This window comes from Linepithema humile, chromosome 5 (genome assembly GCF_040581485.1).
Source record: "Linepithema humile isolate Giens D197 chromosome 5, Lhum_UNIL_v1.0, whole genome shotgun sequence".
In the NCBI taxonomy this organism is placed as follows: Eukaryota; Metazoa; Arthropoda; class Insecta; order Hymenoptera; family Formicidae; genus Linepithema; species Linepithema humile.
The window spans coordinates 819,795-837,805 of NC_090132.1; the positions used below are offsets into that span (position 1 = coordinate 819,795).

The 18,011-nt window shown below is 40.2% G+C and overlaps 1 protein-coding gene and 2 long non-coding RNA genes across 9 annotated transcripts; 2 read left to right on the plus strand and 1 right to left on the minus strand.

The window, feature by feature from the left end:
* Nucleotides 1-566: 566 nt before the first annotated feature.
* Nucleotides 567-16,297, minus strand: LOC105675517 (carboxyl-terminal PDZ ligand of neuronal nitric oxide synthase protein). Of its 4 annotated transcripts, none has more exons than XM_067356435.1 (11): nucleotides 16,155-16,297; nucleotides 12,340-12,411; nucleotides 12,141-12,230; nucleotides 11,501-11,562; nucleotides 10,889-10,997; nucleotides 5,047-5,242; nucleotides 4,706-4,830; nucleotides 4,014-4,199; nucleotides 3,478-3,660; nucleotides 2,090-2,218; nucleotides 567-1,795 (listed from the first exon to the last, which is right to left on the minus strand). In XM_067356435.1, the coding sequence occupies exons 1-11, from the start codon at nucleotides 16,260-16,262 to the stop codon at nucleotides 1,313-1,315; spliced, it is 1,743 nt and encodes a 580-aa protein (XP_067212536.1). In that variant the 5' UTR covers nucleotides 16,263-16,297; the 3' UTR covers nucleotides 567-1,312. The 4 variants fall into 4 exon arrangements, with proteins under 4 accessions (XP_067212536.1, XP_012228152.2, XP_012228154.2 ...); XM_012372729.2 differs by having other exon boundaries at nucleotides 2,090-2,365; XM_012372731.2 differs by lacking the exons at nucleotides 10,889-10,997; nucleotides 11,501-11,562; nucleotides 12,141-12,230; nucleotides 12,340-12,411; nucleotides 16,155-16,297 and adding exons at nucleotides 5,494-6,101; nucleotides 7,703-8,726 and having other exon boundaries at nucleotides 2,090-2,365.
* On the plus strand, nucleotides 4,199-5,196 carry LOC137000279 (uncharacterized). The gene is made up of 2 exons (XR_010890573.1): nucleotides 4,199-4,522; nucleotides 4,693-5,196. It is a non-coding gene; the product is annotated as an uncharacterized lncRNA (long non-coding RNA).
* On the plus strand, nucleotides 10,997-16,155 carry LOC105675519 (uncharacterized). 4 transcript variants are annotated; one of them, XR_010890569.1, is made up of 5 exons: nucleotides 11,552-11,786; nucleotides 12,156-12,489; nucleotides 12,725-13,183; nucleotides 14,515-14,630; nucleotides 14,774-16,155. It is a non-coding gene; the product is annotated as an uncharacterized lncRNA (long non-coding RNA). The 4 variants fall into 4 exon arrangements; XR_010890568.1 differs by lacking the exons at nucleotides 11,552-11,786; nucleotides 14,515-14,630; nucleotides 14,774-16,155 and adding exons at nucleotides 10,997-11,523; nucleotides 13,269-14,293; XR_010890567.1 differs by having other exon boundaries at nucleotides 11,553-11,786; nucleotides 14,515-16,155.
* Nucleotides 16,298-18,011: the final 1,714 nt, after the last annotated feature.

Genomic DNA, 18,011 nt, shown 5'->3' on the forward strand with positions numbered 1-18,011 from the left:
TTGGCGTTAAACGTGATAGTTTTTAGTCGCGTAGAAGAATGCTCGCGTGCTTGATAAATATCATTAATTATCATGTGTAACACACGTCGTGATTTACACCTGATAAAATTATTTACAAAAAAAATCACAATTTATTATTCGCTGCAAATTATCTGATCCGACACTCGTGACGATTTCTCGACGCACTGTTCGTTGGAACTGAAATGGACATTAGCTGGCACATTCAAGATAATGAAAGTTGTGTAAGCTATTAATATGCATATGCTATTAGCGCGCATTCTCTTCTATTGCATTAGTCAACATTTTGTTTGCACGCAAATTCGACGTGCACCTTTATTCTCGGGAGATATTAGATCATACCATAAATGTGCATATTATTCAGCGAAAAGCTAAAGACAAGGCCAATAAAGGAGTTCGCAATATACTGTTCGTACGTATAGTGTGAACGTATGATTCTACAAAAAGAAATCATGTTAATTTAGTTGCAATTGAAAAAGGATATTGCGTGATAATGCACGGTGAATGACGATACGTTTATAAGGATGAAGGTTTGAAATAAGTATGCATTTATCTATGATCACGCGTATCTTTATTTACATTACTTAAAAATATACTGAAAATAAACTCTCTTGATAATTGATACTTTTTGGCACAGATTCGCCCGCTAAATTCTTACACATGGGAGTTAAATGTCGCGACATGAATAAATGTACAAATTACGTATTACAATTCGCCCTTCCGGACGCGCTCGAGACGCGCGTGAGACGCGCACATCCACTAATTTCTCCAAAACGCGACTACGTCATACTCCAATGTTTACAAAACACTCCATAGATGGTACTTATAAGATACAAACGAATTTTTGCAATCTGTTGAAATCGCGATTTTTATGAACGTCACATGAACTTCACTACACGCAATAATATTGACTCTATATTGACAGCCGTATCTAAAGTTTTTTTTTTTTTTATAAAAATTCTTTGTAAAAGTATTCTCAAAGTTTTCTTGTTGGCAACGAATTTTTTTTCATTCGACGATTTAAACGATCGTTTTTTGCACGATTCAGCTTCAAGCATCGCGAAATGACATTTTATTGTTGGGAATTTCTAGATACAATGCTCGGGATTCGAGTTTGAACAACCGAGAGGGAAATGCAAACCCTGTTGTCCGTGAAATTCAGAGGTTTTCAAGCCACGCGTAACTTTTCGCAATGTCTAACTAATAGGATATATTTGACATAGTTTTCCTTCAAATTCTCTAAACTCATTAGCTTTATAGGGAGATCGCACAGATTATTGCATAGCATTCAGAGTCACTTGGTTGTGTGACGAGCCCAAGTCGTTCGCTGCACTTCGCTCAGCAGATCGTTGCGCGAGGGCAATCGAGCGCTCGTTGTGCGAGAAGGCGGTGGACCCGAAGTTCGTAGGATGGTCGCCAGACTTTTATGCGTACTATTCCTGCTGTCTTGCGCGCTAAGTGTCGTTGAACTTTGCTTTGGGCTTGCTTTCTTCACCGTAGTGTCCACGCGTTTGCCCTGCGGCGGCGGATCTAAGATTATCGGAGGAATATCGTCCTGCGGATAAACGCGTTCTTGCTTAGCTTTAATATCGGTGGACGAATGAATGATGTTTCTGTCGTTGGTGCACGGCAGCGGCTTTATGAAAGCATTCTGCTGCGCGTCCGAATTATCCGTTCCATAACTGTCGAGCTTATGAGTCATAATCGGTGACGAGGAGAAGCTGTTCGGTTGGGAAACTCGTAAAGATGCGGAGCTCGGCGACAACTGGGCCGAATTCTGAAAAATCGCGTTTCGGAAATTAAGAAAATGACATTTTTTTAAACCTTCATCTTTTTTTATAGTCCCAAAAATTGTAGCGCACAAAAAGAATTTTAATAAAATCCCTAGCAAATTTTTCTTGTTACTTTTCGATTATTTATAAATATTTTAAATCTTTCAAATAACATCAATTTCAAGACTCGTAAAATAAATCATATTTCTAATTCTGATTTGCTTATTGACAAATTTAGCATGTTAACATGCTAAATTTACGCGTATATTCGAGATATATATATAACGAGGATTACTCACTGTCGGTCCACTGCACGGAGGTAGAAGTAGACTCGGGCCCATCGCGTACGGCGACGGCGTATTGTAGGGCGATCTCTGAGACTGGAACGGACTCAAGTTGTGCAGCCTCTCCAAGAGCTGCGTTTGGAACTGCAATTGATCGGCGGTGGCGTTATTAGCCTGAAGCCCCATGGCGCCGAGGCTGCCGGAATAAAGCGATTCCGGTGGATACGAGCAGTACGGAAAGGTCGGCGGATCCAGTTCCCATGGCGAACTCTGCCCTCCAGTCCGTTGGCACTACTCGAGAAGACGTAGTTTGGAGAACAAGATCTTTGAAATCCGCGGTTTAAGGTACAAAAATCGTCCCTTATTCACTATTAAATACAGTTATTTGCGTAATCTCGATCGTTTGTAAATTTGAACATTCAGATATTTCGAAACGTAAATGCAACATTGCAACTTTTTAATAATTCGAATCTTTCAATTTGCACAAAGCTAGAAAGCAAGAACTCTCTGCGACAACTGTATATCTGTGTTCTCCAATCGTATTTTTGATCGCCCTTACCTTTTTTTTTCAATTCCCGGACATTTTGTTAGATACTTTGGACCCGAGTGTCTTTCGATTTTTCTGACTCTCTAGAATCGCTTATTCTGATAACAAGATTTTTAGTAACGAGTAGTAGCATATTACCTAGCACTTGTTGGCAGCGCGCACTCCGAAATCCCGTGCGAAGACCTGTTAGACAACACCGTCACACTGGTGCTTAATTGTTATTAGATTAGTCAATATCTTAGCATGAAAGATTCATTTCTCGCTATATCAAAATACCTCGATGCAAACGTGTAAGCAATTAAGAGACAATGTACACGCAACTGCGTCAAATCACTCAGAACGCATAAAACATTCGCCGCCCGTTATTTTTTGCACGATGTTAGTACAGATTTCGATCGGCAATCTTTCGGACTTGTAAGTTTTGCGCCATGAGGGACGAGGCGCAAATGCTCGCGCAAAAAATGCAAATAGTCGAGGCCACGGCTGTTTTCGCCGTTGACGTCTTATCGGCACCAAACGAAAACGCCTAAAACATAGTGCGTGCATCGCTAAGTCATGAGGGCGTAAAAAAAAGGACGTTTTTTTTTTTTCGGAGGATTGCGCACACAGTCGACAAGTGTAGTGTTGCAATGGGTGCAAAACAGAAAATGGATGTGTATAAAACATTTTATTATAAAGTTAAAAAAGGGAGAAGTCCGTACAAAAGGCGTTAACGATTATTAAAAATAAAAAAAAAGAAGTACAAAGATGCATTCTGTTAAACGTTAATTGAGATGCAACGCAGTTTCGGTCAGTCGGTGCTTCGGTTCCAAACTCCATCGGAGCACTCGTGTCATGGAATTCGGTAGAGCGTTACCTGGCCGAGATTCGGCAAATCGGAAACAGCCGCGTTTTGTTGCAGAGACGCGGGCGTCGGTATTTGCGACTGCGAGGTGACGTGACCACCGGAAACACGCTCCTGTTCCCTCAGGTGGCTCACTAGCGCACTTATATGTTCTAGCAATTCCTTATTTTGCACTAGAAGTTGGTGCGTTCTCGCCTAAAATAAAAAGAAACAATCATATTTGTAGAATTAAATAAAATTCCATTAAATCTTAAAATATTTAATCACGAAATAAAATTCCATTCTCGGAATCTCGCTTATCAGTAATGATTAGCGACAGCTATTTAAATATCTCTTCGCACTTTCACGGATACACTCTATTTTATTTTATCCGAATATTGAAAAACAATTAGAACGGTGAAAATAATTTATATGAATAGCACAGCTTACATAATCTGTTTTATTTATTACTTCGATAAATTAGTCTCAATTAGACGATGACAAATCGTGTATAGACAAGTTGGCGAAATATTTGTGTGTTCTGGTAATTGATTCACTTATTTATATACCTGAGCTTCGACGCGCGCTGCCGTTTCCGCCGCCAGCTGATCCTGAAGAAGTCGCGCATGGGCAACGGCAGCTCTGGTTTGTTGACTCTGTTGCTCTAAACGTTCACGTAGAAGCTGTATTTCGTGCTTCAGGGCTGTTAATTCGCTTCCCACCAATAAACCTCCGCACTCGGAGGTCACCGTGCCCTATAAAAAAAAAGAAAAATAAACCTTTAAATTATGTACATTATTATAACAATAAACGGAAAGATCGACAACTGCAAAAGCGAACTTCACGTGAAAATTGCTTCAAAGCACGCGAATGGAATTGGTTGTTGGAAGCTATAAGAAAATAAATTACTCTTGCGAAATGGAACACAAGGAGGTGTTTTAGAATTTACGAATTGTACTCCAGCAGAACTTGGAAAGTAGTGAACACTCTACTATTATGAAGACAAAACATTTTTCGATAACGTGCTATTCTATTTTAAAACCTCGACTGGTGCTTCGTGTTCAACAGATCTCAGAAAGTAAGTAGAAATACGCGATTTGCTTCCAAGATTGAAAGAATTATTATTATACAATGTATTTCATGCAGGCAATATATGCATTTTATAAATAATAATTGTCATTTCGAAATACCACAGGAATAATTTAATAGAATAAAATTTATTTCATGTTTTGAAATTTATTATTTCAGTTGTGAATCTTACCGATGGCGACTGTCGAACTGGTGAGGTAGAAGTCGTTGTCGCCGGTCCATCGTTTGATCGAAGTAGACAGGTAACAGACGTTTGTTCGGGAACCGAATCTTCAGTATCCCCCAATAGTGATATGTCTGAAATGCGAACAAAACAATAGGAATTATAAATACAAAATAGAATAGAGATTAAAAAATAACAAGAAATTTTTTATGGATGATTTTATTAAAACCACTTTTGCGCGCTACAATTTTTCAGAGATTAATTGACGAATGAGGTCAAAAATGATGGGACAAAACTTGAAAATTATTTTAATTAATCAGCAATTAATCAGCAACGCGATATATATTCACCTTTATGCACCGGTAGCGGAGAAGGCTGGGATTGCTCGTTAGGAATTTCGTCTTGGTCCTCGTAAACATCACCGTAATTTTCACCGTGGCTCTCCCCATCTTTGTCTCCTCGATCCTCGGTGGTGTTGTTAATACTTAATTTATGGCACACTTCGAAAGCTTGCCCAACCGTTCTGACCACCCTCATCGCTTGACTCTGATCAAACAAAATTCTTGTTTTATCTCGCGAGTAGATTTACGAATATATGCACGCGAAAAACATACGCAACTAACATTGAATTGTTATAAAACCAATATAAAAATTATCAGGCTAACACGAATATTAACGAGCCTCCTACATCGGTCATCTTCAAGCAATTCTATTCAACGGATTTGTTATTTGTTCAACATCGGGAAAAGCATATTTTTGAAATAAATAAAATCTTGAAAAGATGAGCGATATTTTACCTCGAGCTCATCGAGATTCTCATTTTCCTCTTCGAAGGGATTTTCGTCGAAACTTAAATCAAAGCTATTTTGTGCGTGTAGCAGCTTGGAACGCGTTGACGGCTTGCGCATTTTGAAGTAATTCAAAGTCTCCGGTTCTTTGAAAGAAAGCTTTTTGCGAGGTCGGGGTGTTGTTTCGAAGCCTAAAGGGCTGCTAGCGCCAGGGCTCGGTGGCATCGGGAGTTCGGTCGAAGCCATCGCCGACTTGAACGGATTTTTCAGCATGGCTCACGGTCCCCTCTCGCGTCCACCTCGAATTTTCACGTATTCACAGTCGCGGACGCTGTCATCCATTGCGCGGCGTGTCTCGCGGACTATATTTTTTTATTTAGATGACTCGTCATTTCGCGGCACAAAGACGAACCGTTTACTTTGAGAGTTCCTTTGAACTTATTTCAGCATGTCGAGGCCATAAAGAATATAAACACGCGTAAAAATTTTATGTACCGAGCGATTCGCGACTGACGTGGATGAAACATTAAGGATGGACTCTTCATTTAAATAAAAATCGCAAGAACATCTAAGGTCACTTATTTATTGCAACGTTTCAATTCACAACACTTCACAGCCTGCAATGAAAATTCTGTTAAGATTAAGTTCATCGAAAAGAGTTTGAGATCGAATACACAATTTTATTATATAATTGCATCTTAAAAGTTTGATTTGCGAGGATTTGGAGATAAAAATTTATTAACGCCTCCAAAATTCTTCTGCAAGTTTCACTTCTTCCTAAAACATGCCTCGGTAATTGAGAAAACTTTCAAGTGCCTTTTCACATCCAATTGTATAAACATGATCAAATACGTGATTCGAGCGACCGTCCATTAGGCGTGCGTCAAAGTATGTGAAATGTGTGCATATCTGACAAATTATATCAAGTAAACATTTGCGAACGTCTAAAATGCATTACTCCTGATGCCAGCAGCAACAGTGATGCTTCGACACTGACAATTCCTAGTAGGCAATCATCGATCATTGAAGCGAATATCGCACTTGCGAGAAACCTCTCCCGCAAAACGAAAAACGTTTCGCGCGCCTTCCCGTGGCACTTATTTATTTTGCATACTCGAACACAGCTTGCAACGTGCCGTGCGTACATTTTCAAAGAATTGATGTTGACGTGAATCTGTCCGCGCGCGGTGTTTTCAATTATAAATAGTCGTCGTGGATTCAATCTGGCAAATTCCCCGCTAAATCGTGCGTAATTTACGAAGCCATTACGGATCTGCCTCGCTTCCGCGCATAAAACGAGCTGCATTTGTCAAACTTGTTTTTTCATCGCGATTAATTACGCGATAATTGATTTTAATTCAAAGCTTTCATCGAGAAAATTAATAAAGAGCTTCGTCAATTAAAAAATGACGAATTATTTATATCAGCATTGAATTTCATCTAAGCACTTGTAAATTATATATTGAGCTGCGTTTCGACGATAGAAATGACGGTGGAAAAATCGATGTCAAAAATCAGAACTGATGTAGTTCCGGAGTGAACACGTATATTTCAAGCTCAACATGTTTATTACTCTTTTATCTTTTTGAAAGCAACAGAAACTACTGCGAAAAAGTCAGCGGAACGAGCTCTAGTGATATACGATCTGATTCAAGTAGATGTTAAACATAAAACATAAACATAAGATCAGATTCTTATGAGGATGCGAAAATTAAACATGAATAAATTATTTTTTTATGACGTTGTACCAAAGCCACGTCTTTTTAATTTAGTTTCCGGGCGAGCTACTTTATATCGAGAAAAGCTGTGTCAACTGCGTCAAATGTCAAGTATTATATTATATATTATTACAGTATATTAGCAGTAATAACAATAATACTTGTGATAGCACAAAAATATAGAAAGGTTTAAAAGACACGCACGTTATTCGAAAATGGAGAAAAAACGCGAAATGACCACACGTTGCCCGGATGAGGATAATAAAAGGAATGCGAGTGAACGCACATATCAAGCGTCGCATATCTCAGCGTATCACTATTTGTTCTCTTTGATCAATAAAATTACTGTTCTTCATCACTGCACGCCTTTCGCCCGTCGGGAAACATCGTATTACATATCGCCGCCGCGCAGATCTCTTACCGAGCGCTGTCATGTTACAGCGATCACATCTCGTAATCAAACGATCCTATTTCCACTCGCACGTCACTCCCGTACATACATCTCTCAATCTTCGTTTCTTCCCGTTCAATCACCGCGACACGTTGTTTAATCTCTGCAGACGAGCCGCGTCGTTTCCACAGAATCGCTTCCACGGACGTCGCGGATCCGTTCGGGCCGTTCGCGTTTTACGACGCGTCGTTGCACCGCGCGTTCAATCGCCTATCGAATATCGATAAAGGGAAAAGGAAGCGAAAGGTGACGAGGAGGGTGGCCGCGGGTGTAAGTCTTGTAAAATCGGGAACGCGGGAGAGCCGAAGTTAACCGTGCGGCTTCCTACCGTGGTTTCTTGGCCGGCGGCGTGCAGAGGCGCGCCACGCCGCGCCGGAGCCGCGCTCTGCACCGCGCGCTTCGCTAGATTTTTCCTCCGGTTTATTTATAAGCGCATTAATATTCTCGCTTTCGGCCCGCTCAATGGCACTTCTCCGCGTTTCTCTCTCTCTGTCTCTCCCCTCCCCCCTTCTCTGTCTGTCCGTTAGCATAATCTAAACTCGACTGCCGTTTCCGGTATGTCCGAAGTAATTGAGATCCATTTTTATGAATGATGAGACGCTCCTATAAATTGCATTCTTTTCGTTGAGACTAAAATGAAGCAAGAAAAGAAGCCATTTCGTTGATTTACTGACGCGTTACCGGCGCGTTCTCTCATTTTGACTTACTCGAGCAGTAAATGGAGTGAATGTTGGAAGTAAATAGAGAGGAATTTGCTTTTGGAGGATTCTAGATTCAAGTCTGATAAAAGCGATTGCGAGCGATATGCTCGCTGTTGCGGAATGATCTTTGAGATAAATTGGTTTGTACAATTGCGTTTTGTAGTTCAATTTCGTACACGTCCAGCTCCTGAAAACGAGGCACCGATCCTACAGTGAAATCATTCAGTTATTAATAAGATCTCATCTCTATTTTCAGTCGTGCAATTTTTATTTTTACCGCTTTATTTTTCATACTGTGCTATATCCTCGACATCGCGGCAATTTTTTATTTCAAAGTAGATAGATTTTTTTCAAAACATGTAGAAAATAATAAATATAATTAAAAGAAAAAATAATTATTCCATCATTTCATTAACAAATTACTTTCCTCGTTATTCTTATTTATTTTCTACATAAATAATTGAATATCAATAGTAAAAAATTATAGGTTAATAGCCTTGTGGACTTTTGTCCGAAAATTTCATGCACAAATCGTGTGTTTATACTATCGAATATACGAACTGAGCAGAATGCGGAAAGCGATGCTCCAAGTTCGCTCGGGGCACTGTTCTATAGTCGACCCCTACAACGCAGCACATCACTTAACTGTCGACCGTTCGCGACTCTTATATCCCCCGGCTAATAAATAATATATCATCGCGTGTTACGCGTTTTCTCGTAACAATTTGCAATTATGTTACATAATTCTCAAATGTATACTTTTACACATCGAACAAGCGTGCGATAAATTCGCCCGAAAATCTTTCGAGTTTAAGCGTAGTGCGGAAAATTATTCTATCTTTAAACGAATTCGCAAAATTTAAAGCTATTAACGGGAAGTTTGACTGGACAGATATCTCGGCAAACAGCCGAGAAAGGAAATAGCTCGAAAAGGGGAGCGGCCTCAAACGTAAGTCTTTGTCTTACGCGGAAGACAAAGCAAAGAATGGAAACTTCGTCCAGCTAGAGCGAGCGCATAAATGTGCGCTCTCGAGAAGCGGCATAAAGTTGACGTGCGCGGAGGCAAATAGGGAGAGAGGTAAAAGCTTTTTGGAAGTTTCGCCCGATAATTTAAAACTTTGGCCACGGCAGATATTTCTGCGGCACCCTAGATATATATCGTCTCCTATGATCGCCGGTTATTTCTGGATTCACCCAGATTTTCAAAGCGACCGAAATCTCCAAATAATCAACAAAAGAGAACGAACGAAACTTTCTACCGATAACTGTCGAACACACACATTTTAAAGCAGTTTTACATAACATTCGGATATAAAGTGTCCCAAATCTCATTTTCATGAATTCGGAGTAGACTTTTCCCTAATAAAAACGTCGAGAAAAATTATCACACTCAATCTTTAAATTAGAATTTTATTAGTTCGACTTAAAAAATTGATTGAAGACAAATATAATAGTCTGTTGCTTGCTTAGTTCGCTGGGGAAAAGTCGACTCCAAGTTGATCAGAAAATTTGCAATTAAAAGAACAATCACGTGCGTTTCAGCGTGCGAGTGCGAGTCATCAAGAGCTTAAACTCGAGTCTTTTTCTACAAACAAAAGAAATGCAGAAGAAAAAGTAATGTATAGTAAAGTTAGTGTGAATATTAAGATACAGATTAAAATCACTACAAAGGATCTACTGCAAATGAACTCTCCTCGAAGAGAGAGAGAGACTAGACGAGTTTCCGGATCCGAAGGTGTGCGCCGCCAGACGCCAGTCACCGGTCCGCCGATGTCGCGGAAGATCTCGCGCCCGGCCTATATCGGACTATTTTAACAACTCGATGCCAAACAGCACCGCGAGCCGTCACTGCAAATACACGACAAAACGATACGTCCCCCGCGTGGCCCCGCGCTACCACCCCGTCGCAATATCCATCGGGGGGCTATCCCTCCACCCACGAAACGGCGAAAATACACTCTCATCCCCGACAGGGATGCAGCGGCGCGCACGTCCCCGCCGTCTTCGCGTCTCCGAGACGGAGAAAAGATCGCGGGGAAGAGAGCGAAGGGGGGAGGGGCATAGACCGTCAAGGAGCCCGCGCGTTTATTTATAGGTTTACAATAACGTAAGTTGATAAAGCGCCAGGCGACGAGACGATGCGGGCTGCGTGAATTGTCGCGGCTCGCGTAATGCACGCACGTGCTCGACGTAACTTTACGTCGGCCAATATCGCGCACACCGAAACGAAAAAAGCGGATGGATCTGGCCAGAGTTCAGCCGGCTTCGCCCAGTTGCAAACGAGCGTATATCGAATCTTGTCCTCGACGAAACTTCCCTTCTCCTCTCTCGGTTGCATCATTCATCACTTAATTAATTTTAACTTTTCTGGACATTATTGTGCGACAAAAACGAGCCAAGTGTAATAATAATTCCGTATTGCATAACTGCGTCTGCGTAACGATCCTTTCTCGCTTTTGTACGATTTAATCTAAAATTATGCTCGATGTAGGAAGAGCTCGACGCTATCAATCGGGTTATCACAAAAACTTTACCTTTTTGCTAGATTTGAAGACATTACACTTGAAAGTGTTGCTGCTCCCATCGCGAGCGATGTAGCTAAATATTTTCAAATCGTGGCTATCGTGCGAGACGTAGAATATCCTGAAACACGTACGATTTTGGTTTTGTTGAAAAATTGTTTCATAGAATCGCTTGTCTATTGTTTCTAAAATTACGCGCAGCACGTCGTGACGTCCTCACAATGAGATCATTATTTTCGAGCAACATCTCTGGGCGCGAATATGCAATTTCTGTTTACTGGTGTGTTGACGTTATTACATGCACGTATTTTGACGTTAGTATGCGTCAGACATGAAAACAATTTGTCTCTCAAGCGCAAATATCACGCTTGCTCAGTGTTGTCGGATTCTTGGACACGCGACATACTTCGTGCATTCCGAACAATTAAACTCAGTCGTTTACAACTTGGAAATAAATTTGGTTTATAATTAAACACAAGTGAGGATGGTTTCAGCAACATCAATCGGCAGTTACGAATGTTGGATTAATTATTAAAAATTTACCGCAAGATTCTTTTTTCTAAAATTCTGAATAATAAAAATTTCAAAAGTACGGTAAATGTAGAAAAGTGAATTCAATCTCACCTGTAAATCGGATGGTGCATCAGGTATATTTTATTCTCGTCCATCCATTGTTGCTGTTTCTTCTGCGAAAATAGTCACAAATAGCAAAAATATTACTTCGAGAATATATCGCGTATATGTGTATCAGTACGAATACATCGTGGCGTTTGTCCAAAATCGTTTCTCGTGATAAATTACAACTATTGTGAAATGCATATCACCGCACACTCGATTTTGCTCGCAACATTCAGGAAAAGTCTTCTTTATCTACGCGGGAAACTTAAACTTTCAAGACTTCATGTCGCAAGTAATATTTCTCACTTTTCCTTACAAGAATTAGATTAATATAGCAAATTTTTTATTTTGAAAAGTCTCGTAAAATTATTGCGTTTTTTATTATAATTGCGTAAGAAAGAAAATAAACTAGCAGATATTGAACAAAGTACATTTTTCCCAACAATAACGCAGATTGTTTCTAAGCGCAAAAATGCGCCAATATTCAAGTGCATTTCCCTTTGTTCTTTCTCCAAATTATGCGATATACCGTTGAGTCTAACGGACTCGTCTTATCTCAAATTAGCTTATCCGGTAAATGAGTTAACACGTTCAAGCAAATTATGCGCATACGAACATGTAACAACGTAGCGTAACAAAAAATTACCTTCTTTTTCCGCAGGGTCACTTTCAGCCCGTCCACCGAAACTTCCAGTGTCACTTTCTTCTTCTTGATCCCTTTGGCCTTAAACTCGTACTGCGAAAGAAAACAAATCCGAATCAATCCAGGAAACGCACGGCTGCGAAGAACGATTGTGCCGCGCTGCCGCTCTAACTAGGCTAATTAGCTATTTACGCGTACTCACGCGGATTCTTCGCATCGCCGCCACGATCTCCACTCGGCTAGTCGGTCGCGGAACCTCCATCGAACCAATGAACTGGAACAGAAGAAATACAGCAGCATTATTAACAGTTCACGAAGCAAGGAATACACGTGGCACGCCTCTTGATATGCCGTAAATATTAGCTGTAGCGATATCTTTCTTTCAAACTTGAAAGAAATCGAATTAATATATTTAACACTTTCTTAATTGTGAAATTAATTTTCTTAATTTCTCCAAAGTGGTCGAGATTGCACTTGAAAATATACATTTCTTTCTCGAATTATAAAATGCGAAATATAAATTTGGTTGATTGGGACGCAAGTTCCCGCTTGCCGCGGTGCAACTAACCACAGTCATCATCTTTCAGGGAATAAATTATCCGCCCTGGGATAAACCATGACAGGACTCGGACGAGAGCGTCGTACGGAACGCACCGCCCCGCTCGCATGTGTATGCAGTGCACATATAGTTACGCTGCCATAATCATACCGCGGAGGAGGACTACGGTCTCTCTGACGATCTGTATTTAGAATTCCCCCATTGAAGCGACGGTCTTAGCCACGTGTTCGGCTGATTCGACGCACACGTGGTGTTCTCCCACGCACACGGCTCACGACAGGAGGAAAGGACGGCTTCTTTATAAATTTGCGATCGATAGCGACGCGGCGGCTCGCGATAACAGCGAACGAATTGAGAAACAGTTCCTGCTATAAAATCTCTCTCTCTCTCTCTCTCTCTCTCTCGTCTCTTCAATTTACCGCGCACAAAAAGCTCGAGTTATAGATCAAAAGCTTACCTGTGCGATATACGGCATGATGGATTATACGTAAGTAGATTTTGAAGTGAAACAATCCCGTTGTCGGGATTTTACTTGCTTTATAGTATTGTAAAAAGTGTGTACGCTATTTCAGATGCAATATTGATTGCAAGTTCGTGGTGCAAATCGACATCTACATTTATAGCTCACTATTTCTAGCGTCGATTTACTTTAACCGATGATTAAAACTTGTCGATAAAATTGCCAACATTGAAATATCGTCATCAAAGGAGAAAAAAGTTCAAAATTTTGGCAATTTTGACAAGTCTGAACCATCGATTAAAATTAATCGACGCTGAAAATAATCATCCTAAAAACGCTAAGTGCATTTTTTTAATGGACACATTCTGTGGTTAATTAAAACTTCAAATAATAAAATTACATGCGCGTCGACCTCTCAGATTTCGGGTTCCTTAGATCTTACAGAAATAAAGTTCATCTTACGGGCTTAATTCACAAAGTAGCACCAAGACGCGGTAACTTTGGCTGCTGCATAGACGTGTCCCCTTTTCCCGGGTGCTCGCGTCATTTACCATCCTCTGCCACTAACGTCGCTAAAATTATTGTGGCTTTACTAGGACGAAAAATCGTTTCGTCGAAGCGGAAAAACCGGAGCAATACTCGCGGCGCTTCTCGAATTAAACCGATTGTTCGTCTCTTCCACAACATCTCAAGGAAAATTTATGCCACGCCGACCGGCAGTGAAAAGCAGCAGAAATCGAATCGCTTTTTAAACAACGCGAATACATAAAAGACATTACAAGACAGTCGAGATCTGACAATAAAGCTTCAATAATAATTTTTGCTGACACAGAAATTCGCAATGAATCCAGCACGTGTAACGCGATCCACATCCAGCCGTGTGCTAAGTTTGAAAACCGTCAATATTTTCACCACAAAGTTCTGGAAAGACTTCGGAAACGAGTCGCGCGTGTGCATTTCAAAATCGTATCGTGAATTCTGCATCACAGTAATGTTCTCACGTATTCCGCGATAAAAATAAAAAAATCTTTCAAAAGATAAAACAACGTTGAATCACCTTCTTCCCTCTCTATTCACTCCATCTCGAACTGTGCAATTTTTTTTTTTTTGTTTTCCAACGTGAAAGGAGTTACGGCATTTTGAGACAATTTTAGCGGTCGGAGCAAATGTGACACAGTTGCAGAAAGGTATTTCAGAAAACGAGTTCCAGAAATGCTACGAAGCATGCATATGACGCGTGCATACAATTCCGAGGAACCTACTTCGAAGAAGACAAACTGACGTTTTTGTAATTTGGAAAGTAAATTACTTTATTATTTATTTCTGGTATCCTTGTAAAAGATGTTTTAATTTTTCAGACCATAGTTTCTTCAACCGTGATACAACAGCGCGGCTGTCTCGGAGCGCAAAAAATATTACAAATTAAAACAGAGCACACGATAATTCTGAGTCCTCGCAGTCTTCTTGCGAAAAAGTAAATTTCCGAGTTTACATCCTTATTCTTTGGATATAATACAAACACAAAGGCAGCATGCATATTTTACAACTGTTGTTTTATCTGGAAATTTCATCTTCGAGATATTGTTTTAAGCTGACAAACAAACGAAATAATTTCAGGTTCTGCGAGTCATGAGAAAATGTAAGGAGCTTCGGACGTCCCTTAGAAACGCATCGCGGACCTCCGTGGCGCTTCCTGCGTAAGCGCGAACGTCAACGATGCCGTGTAAACCAAATGCAAATTCCACATTGTGCGGTTTCTTCGCGGCGTGCAATTTACGAGCGGCAACAACGCGCAGCGCACAAAAGCTTTAACCTTTCTCAGGAGAAGTGCCACCGAAATAAACACGTGCACGATACGATGACGTCACGACAGGGGCCACACGACGGTGTGGCCAGAAATAAGCCCCGATATCGCCGTCGCTGTCGTCGCAATTGTTGCACCATCAACGACGACGTCTAAATATTATTGCTCGCGGCCGGTATTATCGAGTTCCTCGAATCACTTTCGTCACGCCAGATACGCCACGTTGTCTCTTTTGGCGGAATGTCCTTTTTACGTCACTTCGCCCCGTCCGTTCCGCGGTTGAAGGCTGGTAGTTTACATCCGCCGCACGATTGAGTTTCATTGCAAAAAGATCGCGCGGCGGGCTTTTGCTAGCCATCGCGAGAAATATTAGCTCGTAAATATCAGCTGCACGTTTTACTTCTCGCGCGCTCCGTATATCTATAGTTTCTCGAATTCATTTAGAAATATATACGCCGGGGTGTCGCGTCTTATAGTATTATTTTATTAAGGTGCCCCAGTATCTAAATTCGTCTCCCCCCATCTATTACATCGACGGATCGTAATATACTATGTAGTGCAAAACTTGGCGGAAATGGAACCAAGAAGGCGTAAAATTTTTTTAACGCACCGCGAAAGAAACAGATGCCATTGTTCCCATCGCATGACTGTTAGAAGAGCGAAGTATAAGTTTACAGTCGACATACATTTTCCTCTGACGTGAAACGCTATCGACCGTTAGTGCTACTATTTTCTGAAAGTGTGCGCAGTCTTACAAAGGGATTCTTGCGATTAGAAATTACAACCGCGATTAACCAGACGCGATTTGATAACATTATGGAGCAAGAAGCTTTCTTCGAATATTGCTAACAATTTTTTTTATAGAAATTTCAGCAAGAAATTATTCGAGTTTAATTACAAAATGTTCGCTCTCTTCGCGTAGTTCCATCATAATTAGTTTATGAAAGTGTCTCAATTTTTTTCTATAAATTTCTAAGAAATAAAAAGTTCAGTTTTTTTTGCTCGCATGCATTTAATTTATGAAAGACCGTAATTAGAAAGACAGAGGTATAAAAATACGGGAACAGGAGCGTGCAAGATGTACTTGAGGTCGGAAATCACGAGACAAACTCGCCGAAAATTGAGAAAAACAAATGGAAGCTGAAGGCGAGCGTACAGAAGGAAAGAAGTGGATAAGAAATCACTCTAGATTACCTTGGCGTGGAACACGATTCCACGATGGAACGCCTCCTCGCTATGCAGCGGTATTCGCGTGTCGTACTCGTCATTATGTACGAGGTTGTATTGCTTCTTAGAGGGCATGCTGAGCCCAGCTGCATTCGACTATGCTCGTCCAGCCTGGCTGCAATTATAATAAATAAATAGCTCATTAGCATCTCTATACACAGGATAAGACTCTTGTAATGGTAGTTTTAGCTAAAGTATAAAGTAAATCTGGAATTTGAAAACTTTCTGCTTGAAAAAATTGCTAGTAAATAAAAATAAAAATCGTAATGCAGTTAAACGTTCCTGGAATATGAAAAACGTTTACAATCTTTTTCGCAGTGTTACGGAATGCTGGAATTTTTGTCTTCGTAATTTTTACAGACAATTCTTACAAAATTTGCAAAAATTCTATTTTTCAGTTTTATATACATAGAAAAAAAAACAAATTTTATGTCGCTGAAATTTCACATAACTTCAACTAATACTTGTGAAAACAAGTCTTTCTGAATTATTATAAAAGAAATATGCATTTAACTTAATATTGGAATATGACATTCCTTAAAAATCGGAATCTTTCCGAGAAACAATCAATTCTCTTTTCAATTACAAATAATTTTAAGTCGGCAATGAAAATAAGTGAGTTAGAATACAAGCGTGATAAATCTGTGATACATGCGTGTCCGTGACTGCACTGCATATATAGTCATTGTCGATGCACTTAAAAGGTACACGATAACTTGTAAGTACTGATTTCCTATCGTAAAGTACATGTTGCTATTTCATTCACGGAGCACTGCGGGCACGTCTACCATAGGCGTATGGTTCACGATAGTGATTCAATTTTATGCGAGTTACTATAACATTACCTGGAGTGTGAATGTTGAAAATTTTCATGAATTCTTAGAAAGCGCTTGTAAAGACCGACGAGCGTAAAGCATAAGCACTCTCATCATCGACTATTTTCTATTGAGCCACACGGGATAGTTTGCGATAGAAAGGTACTGTTTTCTAAAAGTACAGTATACAGTACACTTAAATACATCGAAGTTTCCTCAATTATTTTATCCCACTCAAAAGACTTCTTACGTTTACTTCACGCACTTGAAACAAACATTACGTGTTTTCGAGAGAAAGGAATATTTTTCTGCAAAAAATAAAAGTATCAAAAATGTAAGAAACAACACAACAACGCAAATAAAATTTATCATTGATACATGCTTGCTTATAATAGCTATAAATTTTAAATCAGTAAATTGCACGAATTTTAATATTAATTATTTATTGTTTACGTTTATACCGAATAAATAAATCCGCGATATCTTTGAAAAGTGAGATAAAAAGGATGAAATAAATCAATATATATTCTTGAGATAATTATAAAAATTGCATATTAATAATTTTGCACTGATAAAAGATTAAATGTCAGATTTACATTTTTCTCCGAATACCACACATACGATCGCGTCATTAGATAAGAGTTGCGCGATTCCAGCGCTGTAAATTCTACACTTTAGAATCTTATCCAGAAAAACACGCGTGAATCGCGATGACCGAAGGGGACGCGCCGCCGTTTCCATGCCCGCCGCAAGATGCGGCTGCGAGATGCATCATCTTGGAGGATGCCCCTTTGTGCACGCGCACCTGAGCTAAGCGACGTTCACATCGGTGCCGGTACGTCGAACAAAGGGAACCCGCTCGCGCTTGCAATTGAAGGTGCAGCAAATGCTGCAAGAAATGCGCAGCGTGGCGCAGCACGTGTGGCGCATACGTGATTATAGATCATCTGTTTACAATGTGCGCTCCGAGACGTAATGCGGCGTCCTAATCCGAGATTTTCGACATGAA

What these genes read in the sequence shown, in the direction of transcription:
- LOC105675517 (XM_012372729.2), bottom strand. Translation starts at nt 16,262, where the DNA reads ATGCCCTCTAAGAAGCAATACAACCTCGTACATAATGACGAGTACGAC. An exon ending in GAATCGTGTTCCACGCCAAG is followed by an intron (nt 12,412 to 16,154) that starts GTAATCTAGAGT and finishes CTTCTGTTCCAG; the next exon opens with TTCATTGGTTCGATGGAGGT. An exon ending in CAGTTCGACAGTCGCCATCG is followed by an intron (nt 4,200 to 4,705) that starts GTAAGATTCACA and finishes TTTTTTTTATAG; the next exon opens with GGCACGGTGACCTCCGAGTG.